General features: G+C 34.1%; 2 protein-coding genes across 2 annotated transcripts; both read right to left on the bottom strand.

Moving 5' to 3' along the window:
• Window positions 1-6,004: 6,004 nt before the first annotated feature.
• On the bottom strand, window positions 6,005-7,096 carry LOC141664902 (uncharacterized). Its single transcript, XM_074470861.1, has one exon. It carries the CDS (start codon window positions 7,094-7,096, stop codon window positions 6,005-6,007), a length of 1,092 nt encoding a protein of 363 aa, XP_074326962.1.
• An 81-nt stretch (window positions 7,097-7,177) lies between these two features.
• LOC141664901 (uncharacterized) lies at window positions 7,178-9,055 on the bottom strand. The gene is made up of 4 exons (XM_074470860.1): window positions 8,907-9,055; window positions 8,395-8,765; window positions 7,732-8,313; window positions 7,178-7,647 (listed from the first exon to the last, which is right to left on the bottom strand). Exons 1-4 carry the CDS (start codon window positions 9,053-9,055, stop codon window positions 7,178-7,180), a joined length of 1,572 nt encoding a protein of 523 aa, XP_074326961.1.
• Window positions 9,056-15,846: the final 6,791 nt, after the last annotated feature.

The following is a 15,846-nucleotide window of genomic DNA, read 5'->3' as shown; positions in this document are numbered from 1 at the left end:
TGGATGGAACCAATTTGCGACTGATAATGAGCTACAAATAGACGATAACTTGGTTTTTACTTTTCAGCAAGAAGATTTAATATTCAATATAGTTATCAAATAGTTTGTTTAATCTACACTACATTTCATATTGGATCAATGTGATCAATATATTTATGTCTGGTACATGATGTATTAATATTATGGTTTTTTATCCTTGAAATTTGGTTTTGTAGCTATTTAGATTATTGGATGTGATCTGATTTTAAAACACTTTCCAAATTTAATATGATGTATTTATATTATGGATCTTATTGGCTGAACAATGGAAAAGCTCTCTTGTTGCAATGACATTATTCTTAAGGTTGATTGAGGACTTAGTAATTATATATTTGCAATCAATATTGTATATTTTTAATATAGATAACATGTACAATTTCTACGACTACAGAAAAGTAAAAATAGTAATCTAAGTACTGGATTACTCAAATAAAGTGTGAAAGTATTTAGAATATGGTAAATATTTCGTGCTTGTATTAAATATAATAATATCTTAGTCCGAACAGAGAAGTATTACGTTAAATATTGCATAAGATAACTGCGGCGTAATTCAACCAAAAGATTTAAATAAATAATTTAAAAATCCAAAAATATGAGAAACATACACGTTGAATAACGAATTATAATATTTGTGGTAGAACAATTTGCACGCTTATTCCGAATATCAATAAAACTTTATTTAGTTAAATATCATAAACTAATAAATATAATAAAATGCTCCAGCTGCAATATCTCTTTAATGCATCTGTTGTCGACATTCACTAACCTACATGACAAAAGGAAAACAAAGTTAGAGTATGAATAGTAAATTATATAATAATTTAAATGTGAGTTGATTTAATGTGCATACCTCTGTCTCAAAGTGACGACATCAGGATAATCAATATTGATGAAGATACTTGTTGAGGGCAAATTACCTATGCGAATTATACCTTTTTTCAAATAGAAAAAATAGAATACTTTAGGAATGCTTTAAATGGAATTTGAGAGTCAGACTGTTGACTTTTTAAAAAACAATTAGTACATGCAGGAAAGCAAGAATTAAACCTTGGTAAACGTTGATGCGGACAGATGCAAGGATGAAAATTTTCCTTTCTGTTCCTATATCCTGGTATAAAGAATCTATTTTCGGTTGGAAATTACCCACAAAATAAACACGGTGCGATGTCCTGAAATCAAAGTAAAGATGTGGTAATCTAAACAGTTATAATTGTACAAATCTGCATTATAAGGGCCAGAATATGGAATATCTTACTCTCCATCACTTAGTCTAAAGCGGATCATATCCCTTGAACCAAATCTGCTCAGGATTGTTCGCTTTGGTTCCAAGACTTCGACAATACCGATAACATCTGTTTTGACATTGTAAATTACTAACGTTTATAACTTTAGAAATCTTGATTGTCAACGTTTAAAATTCAATACATGTGGAGTAAACAGGCATCTCATCATAATTCGAATTCAAAAGAGCGTCAGAAATAGCAGGCAGGGGAGTCAATTCAAACTTGTGCCGCAGAATCATTAGAGTATCCACTGGAACTACATCCACAATAGTGATGGGTAGGAACCGTATACAGTTTGTGTTACGCACAAGCCTGTACAAATCAGTCGCAGGCATGATACCTATGTTCCTTATACGCTATAAGGTTCCTGGAATCAAAAGTCCGGCAAATTGATTCCAAATAGCAGGTGAAACAAGTGCAACCATGTGCGTGTTCTGTAATATAAAGAGAGTATATGCATGAATAATGAATATGAAAAATAGAAACGTGGTGAACTCAATTACTTGCAATAGATTAAAAGCAATCACACCTCACAGTCGAGTAAAATAAGATTGTGCCTCGAGACCTCTCCATGACCATTCAGTGACCTCCACATTCTTGTCACCCTAACTTTCAATGTCCATGCAATTTGAGTGGCATTCAGATCGGACAAATGTTGATGGTCATCCATACCTGGCTGAAAGATGATAAATGTTTATAGGATTAATGTATTATGTATAGTATTTTTTGTTGAAATTGAAGAGAAATATGTGTACAAACCTGTATGTTCTTCAACAATTTTAGTGTAGAAGAACTATAAAAGTTACTGAATATATAATACCGTCTTAGTAGAATAAGATTGATTTTGAATATGGGAAAGATACTCAATAACACCAATTTTAAAGGAAGATATTGTCATCTTGATTGTAGACAGTTAGGATAATTTTTATAGGTTGTGGTATACTCTGCAAATCACAAACAATACGCATATTATATCATAATCCTAAACAAAGCAATGTGTGAACATGATTGCCATAAATAAGGTATTGATTTATGTCAAAATTAAGGAGCATATTTTGAGGTTATTCACGGGAAATATCGTGGAAACTTGTATAATGAGATGGAAAGTAGTTAAATTTGGTAAATTTCAATATTGAGTAATGCGGGGAATTTAAAACATATAGTCTGACACTTTATTTTGAATTTAAGGTTGCTCATCATGAATGTTTCGAGTCAAATTTAAGAACTTGTATTCTCTTGAAAAAATGATCTTTTCGCTATACAATTTGAAATTAAACATTTCTTTCCATTACAAAATCTTATGTCCATAAAGGACATTGATTTTCAAATTAAATGGTGTACGACAGGAACCTTGATAAATAAGCACTACTTTTTAATAAAAGTAGTGCTTCAACCATGCTTCATTAAACGTAGATGATCAAGGTAAAATTTAAATATTGTAAACCAAACTTTTATTTATGTGTGATGACGCTGATCATAGTTATGAAGGATTAAAAATCAAATACATAGATAACAAATGTTAAAAACAGGGTAAAAACATTGTTATGCAATTGAAATTACAAATAATGTCACGTGGACAATAACTGTAAAAAATCATTCAGCCATAAGCAAGATGAAAGCTCTGGAAAATACTCGAAGTTGAAGCATGCTATCAACCTTCCTGCAAGCAAAAGTGACATAAGTATCCTATGTTAGAGTGATGAATAAGGACAATTCCTAGTCAGCGAAAAGCACTTTGGTATATAAGTAAATAGGATGTCTAACATAGGATGCTAGTTATTGTCAATACCTTCTTAATTTTTTTGGCACCAGATTTAGCAGAGCCTGGAGTACCATTAGCGTCATCACCTTCAGAGTACTATACATGCAAAGACGTTTTAATAAAAAAGTCTGCAAATATTAGTATTCAGCATGGAATACTAAAGAGAACTCAAATATAACATAACCGCATTATAATCTCACTTCAAAACCCATGTTGATGGAATAATCTTCGGACATAATCAGAGATTCAGAAGGAGTTGGAGTGTTCATCATTGGTTCATATAAATCATCAGCATAAAAGATGTTATTATCCTCAACAACGTTTGATTTTGTCAGACCGAGCTCAACTGAAATTAGTCTTCCGACTAATGATTTAATCACTTCTGGAAAGGATTTAGAGGAATCCTGAACACAGTTGTAGAAAATAAGAATGCATATGTGGTATAACATGGTGACGCTGCAGCTGTTTTATTTCAACAGTTATTTACCTTATCGTAATCAGGAATCACCTTTGCAGCACTTGTTCCAAGAACTCTTCTAGAAACTCAACATTACAGGAAAATGTCTCATCCTCGGCAAGGACCATGATACGGAACCCTGAGAAAATAGTTAGCTATTTTTTAAAGGCTTTAATTAACAGTATCAAGCCTACAAATATTTCCAATAAATTGAAATATTTAGGTTACCTCTTCGGAGACACGGGAATGTTTCGAGGACATTGGGTACATTTGAATACTGTTCCAATGCGCTCAACCTCGTGGAGACATTTGTTACAGCTATAAAACCACCAATTTGTTTCCTCATCGACCTTAATGATCTTAAAGGTGCATCAAATTCTTTTATGGGGTACGATGAAAATGTAATATTTAACAACAAAAGCAACCATATAAAAATACCATTTCTGAATATTATATAAATGCAATACCTTGAGGTGATCGTATGTCAGATTCTCATCAAGGTCTTTGAGTGACAATTTTTTCAAATAATGTGGGAACCAGTTCAATTTGTTTAGCTTGGAACAATTTGTCTCTTTTCATTATATATCCTTCCTCAAGCAACCTAAACATATTGAAGAAATTAATAAATAGAGCAAAACGTCGATAAGTTAATTTTAACTCTATATTTACTTGTTACCTCTGCCTCATATCATTCATAGATTCATCAGCTAGATTTATATATAGATGAATAGATGGTAATGTACCAATCTGAACATAACCTGTATATGGAAATAAAGTTAATTGTTTAATCAGCAAGAATATAACTGTGTAATAGATTTGATTGCATAAGTACTTACTCATAAATGTAGTCACTTTTGTACTTGTTATAATAGCAATGATCAGTTTTTTGGGATTTCCAGCCATCTCGTTGTTGAACGACACAGCAAGATCACCCCAAACAGTAACTTTGTGGGCATTACTACAAAATAGGTTTAGATATCATATATGTTAATAATCTATTAGAAATATGCGGTGTATATGCATAATTACACTACTGATCAAATATACATATGCACATTACTTTGAATCGCATATTCTAAACTTCACAATGTCCCTATCTCCGTATCGAGTATGAAGCTTGTTCAAACCTTCATACTCCTCCACAACTCCAATAATATCTGTTTAACATAAAATTTATTTACACAATATTAAAGTAGACTGTCTTATAATTGTAGGAGAATTGTTCCATATGAGTTAATTACGATAATATCGAGTTAAAAGAGTGCGTTACCGGACCTATTGTAAATTCAGGCTGCTATTGAGGAAGACATTTATTTGCTTCTGCAAACAAATCTCCCAGGTCTAAAAACTCAAACTTTTGCGAAGGGATCATGCCATCATCATCAGCAGTCCTCAAAGTAGTGGAGCCTATAAATCTGATGCAGAGGGTTGACTACACAGGCTTCAAGTTTCCAACAGGATCTTTAACTACAAACTGGTCAAAAACATAGACACCGCCTTCCACAATTTTCGTGCTGAATCCATTCCAAATGTTATGATAGGCAAAGGCATGAACATGGTTATCCTACATTTAGATAATTTAAATGACATAAATATATAATACTGGAAAAAGAATTGACAGCAAACAACGCAAAGATGAATAAATTTAAAACATACATCATCGTCAAGGAGAATAAGATTGTAGCCTTTCAATGAGTTCGTCTCTAAAGTCATGTTAGCCCACATCCTGGTAACCCTGACCTTAATTTTCAAGTTAATGCCTGTCTTGTCGAGATTAGATAGACGATCAAATGATTCCATTGAAAAAGATCACTATAAGAAGAGCAAGAAAAAAGTTCATTCAAAAATTTAATAACAACTCAGCAGGTAAGATATTTATACATTCAATATTCTAAGAACTGTATAAATCGCTTAAAGAATTGAAGATCTTACAAAATGGTTGAACTCTTGAGAGAAAAAAAGGATGATGCTTAGCAAATGACAAAACTCCTGTAAAAATGTTGAAAATATATTTAACCAGCAAGGCATTAGGGAGATGCCAACAATTTAGCTCGAAATTGATAGTGCAAATCTATTCCTTTAATTGAGAATTAGAGTAATATTCCGGTTTAATTTGCTGATAATTCTTAAGGTAAGTGTTTGATGTGATTATGACAACTAACCAACCTTATCATTTGTGTTTTTTCCAACAGAAAAAGGGAAAACTGAAATCCAATTCCTAATAAAATATGTACAATATATAAACAATTAAGAAAATCTTCCTAATCAAACAGATTATACATATTTTTAATAGACAAAATAATTGGAGATTTATTGTTTATATTATGTTCATAGACGGATGCAGTAAAAAAAAGTGTAACATTTTGGATATTGAACTTACACCATTGATATATCAAACACAATAAATCCAGAGTTAAGAAGGAAATATAGAAAAATGTTACAGGAAGTTCTTAATATGTCATGTCAATTATCTACACTTGGAAGATTGTAAAACACTTCCTCAAAAACTACATTATTTGTAATATATGTGCTAATACCATCACAACTATCGATGAGAATATGGAGGCCTTCAGGTCGTGTCTCTCTGGATATAGCAACATAAATGTGTTTGTGCGAGACAGCCGCTTTAGGAAGGTAAAGCCCAACCGTATCAAGTGATTGTCCCTGACTTTTGTTAATCGTCATGGCATAACATATTTGAATCGGAAATTGAACGCGTTTAAATTCAAACGGCCAGTTCGTGTCACTTGGAATCATCTCAATTCTAGGTATTAGATATTTCGTTCCAACATGAGAGCCACACAAAATCTCACATTCAATAATGTTCTTCCTACAGGATTTCACAATCATTCTTGTACCATTGCATAATCCCATGATCTGGTTTAAGTTTCTCATAAGCATGAGTACAACTCCTACCTTCAATTTTAACTCATGCTTAGGAATGCAAGGCATATTGATAGAGTTTAGATACTCAACTGGAAAAGCGGATCTGAAATCATTATCTTCATCACCTGCATCATCAATTGAATCCTGACTCAGATAAGTGTAAACCATGCCAGGAATTTTTTCAAGTATCGTTGTATTAATCACATCCACCACGATATTGGTAGGTGTGAGTATGGCCCTTGATCTGAGGTATTCATGTGAAGAGATATTTTGTATAAAATCTGGGTACGTCACTTCAAAAAGCTTCTGGATTGGATCTCCAGACGTATGAACGATATATTGATCAGGAATCTTTATTAACATTTCACCAGTGTCTGGACTTGGAGAAATATTGGTTTCTTTGCCATCACCGACAGCAAGCTGCCACTTGCTAAAGTCCGTAATGGTTTTGTTATCCAAATAACTATTTCCTGCATTAAGCCGCATGTTTTGCTTCAATAAAAATACTTCACAGGATTCCCAAAGCTTGGATTTATTGAGGGTAGAGCAGACAACTTCAGCCCTTGACGCTTTTGGAATGACAGGAAGTATCTGCCTAAAATCTCCACCAAAAACAATGGTTATACCACCAAATGGCTTTTTAACTCTGCTTTTATCAATAGCAGACATAATATCTCTCAAGGATCGATCAACGTATTCAAAATCATGAAGATGTTGCATAGGAGCCTCATCCCAAATTATTAAATCAGTTCACTGAAGTAGCTCAGAAATATCAGTCCCGTGTCTTAAACCGGCAGAACAATTTTCATCAAGCTTGAGTGGAATGTGAAAGCGGGAGTGTGCGGTTCTTCCACCAGGAAGCAACACAGCAGCTATACCACATGAGGCAACAGGAAGCACAATCTTATGCTCTGATCGTAATCGACAACACAGTGTCTGCCACAAGAAAGTCTTTCCACATCCTCTACTTCCGTAAACAAAGAAAACACCACCTTTTTTCTGGTTGATATTGTCAAGAATGGAATCATAGACTATCTTCTGTTCATCATTGAGAAGACTATGATTTCTTGTGTGGATTTTCTTCATTTCTTCTATATCATAGGATGTTTCCTCAAGAATTAGTCTATTCTCAGAGTTGGAAAAAAAAGCATATCCGGGATATGGCATATCTGGGAAGTTTCTAAGGCTTTTACCAATATCATTCAACAATTTCTCTATCTCTGCAATAAAATTAATAAAACTTGATAACATTAATCCAAACATGGAACATGTAATATGTACAAAGCATTATTAACAACTCATACCTGTAAGAGCGTAATTCTGGATCTCAATATCTGATAGACAAAGGTTTGGATTCTCAGTGAGATGTCGCCTCACAAGAAGAATATCATCTGACATGCATCCCCAATGAGCTTCCCAAAGGCTACGCGGATGAGAGACTGGACTGTATACTAAAATGTTGACAAACATGGCATGTAATTGTGGAGGCATGGATGTATGCGCATTTTCACCTATAGCTTCGTGCCATTGCTGGTCATTCTGGAGGATACCTAGCGCGACACAGGCTTCGTGAAAGGAGTTATAAACATGGCTGTTGACTGTCTTCAAATCATTAAAACATACAACACCTTTAATCCTGAGCAGGAGCATGCGGAGATATAATAGTTCACCGCTAGATGAATGTACTTCAGCAAGCCTACCGATGACATCACCTCTTTTCCTCTGTTTCCAGATACCAGGTTGTGGATTCCATGTAAACTTGCTTGGAAATTCTGAATAGGTTAAATTTGGGGCCTCTACATATGTTTTATTTGCATCAAGCCATGCTTCTAATTTGGTTTTCTTTGTTCCATCATTGTCGAAAACTTCCTGTAGATTTTGTGAGCCTTTAAACGACACATGCTTGTCATTCAGTAGATGTATTGGCAATCATTCAACGGAAGGCCACCGGGAATGGATGTCAAAACCAAATATCCTCCATGATGCTTCAGATGCACAAACATATCTTCCATCCAAGTATTGCTTGACTTCATCAAGCGGCCGTTTCTCAGGAGTGATTGTGGTTGTGCACCCTTTTTTGTTGTTTGTTTTTTTCCTCAGACACATGGTGGCGGTATCATGTCCTTTTAAACAATATTTTAACAGATATTTCAATGATCTGGAGCTGTTACATATCTCCAAAATTGTGTGACATTGAAATCTTATTAGAAGATCTCGATTGTAGGGGACAACATAACGATTATCCAAGTCAATTCCCTTTTTCTTTACGGTAATTCCAGTTTTCCTCCTCTTATAGATGGGAAAGCCACAGTCATCAAAGTATGTGTGAGAATTATACCTGTTAAAAAGGAAAGAACGATGTTTCAATTTAATTAAAATAAATCTAAAAGGAATTTTTTACTAAAGGTGAAAAATTAAATGTTGTATTCTTCCAGTAGTCTTTGGAAAATTAATTTAATGTAAAAGATCTCAGAATTACCTTTTAGGAAAATGTTTAATACAACGGCCTTTAACCATACACGGAGAATTGACACAGTCAGTGCCACATGGTCCGTGGATCATGTAATTCTTGACAGCTTCGTAACCAACTGGATCAATACTTGGGTCATGAATTTCTGCAGAAACCATTTTATTTATTTGTTCAATTGTTTTGGGATGATCGTTTGGATGCAACCATATTAGCATGCGAGCATGTGGAAAACCACGCTTTTAAAACTCTATGACATGCATTACTGTAATATGAAATTGATGAAAATAATTAAATAAAGCCTTACATACATGTCATATTAAATTTAAATCATAAGCAATTTGATAGAGGAAGAAATCCTGAAAATAGTATACCTCCAATACAACATCCAAAGCAGTTCTTATTTTTTATTTGATCAAGAAATTGGTCAACTTTCATTTAAATACCCTTGCAACGACGTCGGGTGCATCAACAACATCAACACCAGGTAGAAATTTTAACATCCTCTGAATTTCAGGCCATTTTGTGTTAGTGGTCATCGTAAGGAACAATGATGGGTGTCCAAGTATTCGACAAATTGCCATTGCATCCTTGAAATACTGGTTCATGTATCTTTTACTGCCAGTGAAGGAGGCTGGTAAAATTGTTACCTTGCCGACATTTTCAGGATTGCTGTCACCCTTGTTTAGTGCATCTCGTATGTTGTGGTACATATCAGAACGAATTATAGTCTGGTGACCTCTGATCCAGTCAAGTCTGTATTGCTCAATCACTGTAAATGCGTCAACAACATATTGCTGCCATAAACGACCTCCCAGATGTGGAGTCAAACCTGAATATACATGAGACAATTTCGGAGAAAATTAGAATGGTAGAATTAATTCATATATAAGTGTTCAAATTTAGGTCATGATTTTGAACATACCTTCTGAAGGCCGTATCATGATTTTATAATTGTAATATTCTTTCATCGTGATGAACTCTCTCCCCTTTTCATCCGGATCTTCATCTTCGGCATTCTGACGTTGTTTCTGATTTTTTTGATTTGGTCTGTTTAAAGGGATTTGACGGTAATATCCGATGTCTCCATGAGGAAAAAGAATAGGATACTGAAGCTGCATAAACCATGGATCAGTTTCAAAAATTCTCTCCAATCCATTGGTTCTCGAATGGATTATTGTATCCCTGCATCCTTTAGCATACTCGTCAGTGACAATCAACCCGACAACTTCATTCGATGGACCAATATGGTTAGGTCGACCAGATGCGGAAGACGAAGATATTAGAAACCAATCTAAATTCATCAACTGGATTCTGACTAATTCTTTCATGTGCCATACGAAAACCTTTGACCAAACGATTATGTTTATCCAACATTTGTAACAATGACTCAACAATTTCTTCATCCACGGCATCGCGTCCTCCCTTAACGGCATTTATTATGTTATATACTTCATCTTCAGTGTCATATATGTAGAGTTGACAGAATTTGGGGATCTCACCATCAAGTGGTACAAAACTTCCATACTATGGTAATTTACACCTTTTACCTTGAAACAGTAAGGAGCACCGCCACGATTGATACTATGATCAATTTGACCTCCGGTGGAAGATATGGCAAACATATAGTTGTACATTCTAATATTTTCTTTGAAATGCCTAAAACGGGATCCACCAGTAAGGAGTGAAGTGAGAGGCTCGGGAGGTTGCTTTTCTTTCTCAAGAATTATCTGACCATTTTTACAACAAAGAGAGAAAATTGGAGGCTTTTTGGTCGTTTTTTTATTGTTTCTTTCATGATTCCGCATGATGGCTTGACACTTTGAACAATTCTATCAGGATCACCGACATCGAGGTACTCACTCCACTTAGTAACAGTATTGTCAAAATCATGTACATCAACATCGTCACAATCACCTACAAATTTGAAATTATTATGACTGTGGAACATCAGAGTAATTAAGAATGAAACTGAATTTAAGTTCATACTGGTAGATATACAATCACTATCGCTGCTGTCACAATCTTCAACATTGTTAAATTCTCCTAATAAGTTCTTAGAACCTGAACTTTCTCCTTGCTCATAATAACTTTTACGGAAGATGTATCATATGTTGAAGAACCTGGACTAATTTTACCACAAGTTTTTTGGATTGTTATTTTACAGCGATATCACTGCTGGAAACCTAAAGTAACTACTACTATCTTTATTTGCATAAATAGTAAGCATCTCTAATATACAATTTTGATTTTGAAACGCACCTTCAAATCCCATGGGTCGTAATTTCTGAACGCATGGAGTATCAGGAGTTGCGCATGTTTCTCCATTTATCTGTACACCTACATGGTTGAACCAAATTTATCAAATTGTGCGATGAATTTAACAATTTGAAAATTGTATTTATCAATATAGCAATAAGACAACCATGGACAACTGTAATAAAAAATAACGTTGGTTATGTTTTGACCTGATATTTGAGAACAGTATGAACGTGAAGTGTTTCCAGGTCGGGTGTATGGAGAATTATCGAGTAATTCTCTGTCATGCGGACTCTTTCCGCACAGCCTATTTTTTCTTTTACCTGGAGAAGAACATAACCAATTCAGCCAATAATATAAAATTAAACACAAATTTTTCCACTAAGTGAAGTAAAATGTGCCTGATGTTTGAGAAGCATGTGAAGGTGACGCAGTTGTGCACAATGCTTTCGCTAACAGTTGGATCATCCGTCAGTGTACTCAGGAATATTTTGTGTTCCTTAAAACTGCAGTTCTTTCGACGCACCCTCATTTGGTTTTTTTTCCTGCAATTTCAGTAAAGACATTTATATTATCAAACAGGATTCTTTTGTAAAAAAAATAACTGACCACACTTATTATTGTTTACCAGGTTGTTTCAGGTTTGGTTTTGCATTTGGTTTAGTATTGAGGCAATATCCGTCAGTACCTAGTTTCTCAAAACTGGGTTGGAAATTAATGTCAACCTGAACTTCATGGAGAGTTGACATTAAATCTGTCCGGTGGCTAATCTATCCTTATCACTCTATTGGTAATTACCGACAACTGAAACTGCATAATCAAAAGGTATATTAAAATTAAGAATATTGTAGCTATAAATGTAAACTCTGGGAATTTACCAGCCTTTGTCGTGTCAAGAGTGCGCAGAAGACTGTTTGCCTAAATCTTCCAAACACAATGGAAAATCTCCGGAGATTTGTTGCTTACATAGTTCTACGTTAATATCTTGCAGCTCTGTGTGTTTAAGATACCTATTTTCAATTCCACTGAATGCTGAACATGGTATTGTATAAACACAACATTAGTATTACATTAAGAAGCAAACAAAAACATGTCAAAGTGGACCGCAGTATACGACAGACCTTGACTATGTTCATACTTGATCGGCTGAGAGATGATATACTTGACGGAATTATTGGACTCTGATTATCCTTGCGACTATCTGACAATGCATGTCCAATCAAAATTATTGGATAAGATCCGGGTTTAACTAAAGCAAAGAATAGAGAAAAACTTATTTTCAATTCCACTGAATGTTGATCATGGTATTGTGTAAACACAACATTAGTATTACATTAAGAAGCAAACAAAAACCATTCAAAGTGGCCGAACCTGCAGACTGAATTCTGACTAAATTCGATATTCTTTGATAATTCAGTCAAAGGAGACAGGCTTGCAGAATTACATGCATCCATGAAAGGGGAATACAAAGTTAACTTAAAATACCAGGCCTATCTATATACATGACTGTCCTGTAATTCAAGTTACCGTTAATTGTTTTTAGAGGATTACAGCTAAGATATTTTGCATTATTAGTCCTCAAAGACTGATTGAACGGCTGTGGTTTGGTACCTGTAACAATCACAAATAAACAACATTAACTATACATCAAAATTGTTAGAATGTCCGGCTTTGGCCAGGTTCAATAGTTGATCGGCTGAGAGGTATGCTTAACCTGAAAAATTAGTGGATTCTGAGTCTCCTTGCTACTATCTGAAAATACATTTCCACGCATATTTATTGGATCAGATCCGGGTTTAACTAAAGCAAAGAATAGAGAAGAACTTATTTTAATTCCACTGAATGTTGATCATGGTATTGTGTAAACACAACATTAGTATTACATTAAGAAGCAAACAAAAACCATTCAAAGTGGCCGAACCTGCAGACTGTAAATTCTGACTAAATTCGATATTCTTTGATAATTCAGTCAAAGGAGACAGCTTTGCAGAATTACCTGCATCCATGAAAGGGGAATACAAAGTTAACTTAAAATACCAGGCCTATCTACATACATGATGTCCTGCAATTCAAGTTACCGTTAATTGTTTTTAGAGGATTACGGCTAAGATATTCTGCATTATTAGTACTCAAAGACTGATTGAACGACTGCGGTTTGGTACCTGTAACAATCACAAATAAACAACATTAACTATACATCAAAATTGTTAGAATGTCCGGCTTTGGCCATGTTCAATAGTTGATCGGCTGAGAGAGGCTTAACCTGACAAAATTAGTGGATTCTGATTCTTCTTGCTACTATCTGAAAATGCATTTCCACGCATATTTATTGGATCAGATCCGGGTTTAACTGAAGCAAAGAAATAAAGATAGCCTTATTAACGTCTGCATAATAACTTTTAGATTCAAACTACGTCAGTAAAATGAAGAGACTTTACATGAATCATTGCAGGAGGAAATCATCTGGTAATTATCTGCACTCTGAGAATTAGTCATGTCTGTAAGAATGGAATCTACATTCCGGCCACGGATGCGACGTTTTTTTTCTGATTGGACAAAAACTGAAAAATCATTACCAAATACAAAACAAAAGTGTAACAATGAGACATGTTCATCAGATGTTATATCTTGATTACCTGAGGTGTGCGATGCATTCAAAATATTTTCAGTATTACGACCACGAACACGTTTGGATCCTACCATTAGTGATTAACGTACATAAGGTATAATCCTGTGAATCGCATGACAAAATAACAGATAATAATCAAACAGCAAATTAGAAACTGGTGATAAGCAATACCTTGAAATTCCATGATTATGATAACGTTTCAGCGCCAAGATTCAGTTTTCAGATCCAATGGTCATCCATTGTAGCGTCTAATTCGCGAGAGAGAGAGAGAGCGAGAGAGAGAGAGGAGAGAGAGAGAGAGAGTGAGAGAGAAAGAGAGAGTATGGAGGAAGTGTGAAAGTGTGATGTAACAGAATGAGCAAATCATGCATGATTTGTTTTTTTTGAAATTATTTTCCATAGATAGGCTGATTTTGAAATTCAAAAATAGGTAATTAATAATTAAGATGGGTCAATTGAACTAATTGGATAGTCCATGGATATGGCAAAATATATAGGATTTGGGTCATTGGTAAATTTATTTACCCATGGGTAAATTAGGGAGTAGTCATTAAGATATATAGATAAAATAAATATTTTATTTATAATAACTTAAATAATAGCGACATACTCTTTTTTAAAAATAGCCAATGATGATAGCCAACTCCACCGGAGTAAATCAGTTTACATGTTCATCAAATTTTACATAATCATTATTTTATCTATTTTAACCAACTATTTTAGGTAACACCCGTTGAAGATGCTCTTACAACGTTACTTTAAAATTATCCCCAAATGTCATCATTTGTAAAATAAATGACCCACAATGTCATTTTCTAAAAATATGGTATCAAACATCATTCCAAAACAGAAGATCGAATGTCATTTTCTTATAAACCAAAAATGGAGATGCGTCTCCCGTTTTGCTTCCTTTTTTTAAACTTTCAAAACCTTAATGTTTTTATGACGAAACGGAGATGCGTGCTCTGTTGTCATGTTTTTTTTAATGAGACAAAACGGCATTGGAAGTTATCTTCTAATAGGTACATTTTTTGAACTTCCGTTTTCATTTTTTTCCAATTCTTTTTACCCGAAATATTAGATAATATTATATTTCCAAACTCAAAACTTTATTCTAAGAGGCATTTGTTCGTATTTTATTCATATTTATAAATATTTTAATAATTTTAAAACTCAAATTGAAAATTGATGAACCCTAAATATTAAAAATGATTAATAATTAAAGCTTGATTTACAGGGTTTAGGCTCGAGGGTTCCCTAAACCCTAAGAACCTGTCGCTTAAATGCGGTTTACCTTGGTTCACGTGGTTTGCAGGCTATTGCGTTAGCTCGTAGAGTTTACCCAGTGCGCACCCGAAGGGTAGCGGCTGCGGGTTATCTACGATAAAAAAATCCAAAAGGGATGTAATTAAAATATTAAAATTTGTTAAATTAAACGTGTTTTTATTTAATTTTTAATATTTCTAAAACATAAAATGAGATTTAAAGTTCACTTATAAAGTGACATTTTTAAAGTTCACTTATAAAGTTAAAAACACCATAAACTAATGGAGCGGATATGGATCACTAAAAATATCCGATCTTAAAAAAATTTCAATCTGATAACAACGATCCAATAGATAGTGGATTTGAATTTAGGCTGATCCGATCCGTTAAAGATCCGATACGACTATTTAGTTTATGTAAATATAAGATATAAAATATACATGTAGGTACATATATAATAAATTATAATATATGTGATCCATATATGAAATTTTTAGTTAACATTTTACCACTATGTGTCCTGTTCAGTACATATATTCGTGGTTGGCAACCCTTCGGTCTTGGCACAATGTACCGAGACAGCATGCAAGAATTATTTATCCGGGGTTGGGTTGTCACTAGACCTTAGACTTCTCAACTGTGTCGTGTACAAACACAAACATTCCTTCTACTTTCGTTTTTGTGTATCAAATCTTAAACTCCAACTTGACCCGGATTTATATTTGTATATCAATTTGGTGAGACTAACCCCAAACTAATATATTCATGTTTACACTACAGTATACTGATTATATACGA

The sequence above is a fragment of the Apium graveolens genome, chromosome 6 (genome assembly GCF_009905375.1).
Source record: "Apium graveolens cultivar Ventura chromosome 6, ASM990537v1, whole genome shotgun sequence".
Lineage (NCBI taxonomy): Eukaryota > Viridiplantae > Streptophyta > Magnoliopsida > Apiales > Apiaceae > Apium > Apium graveolens.
The sequence above is the reverse complement of the archived record's forward strand: the minus strand, read 5'-3'. Positions and strand labels throughout refer to the sequence as shown.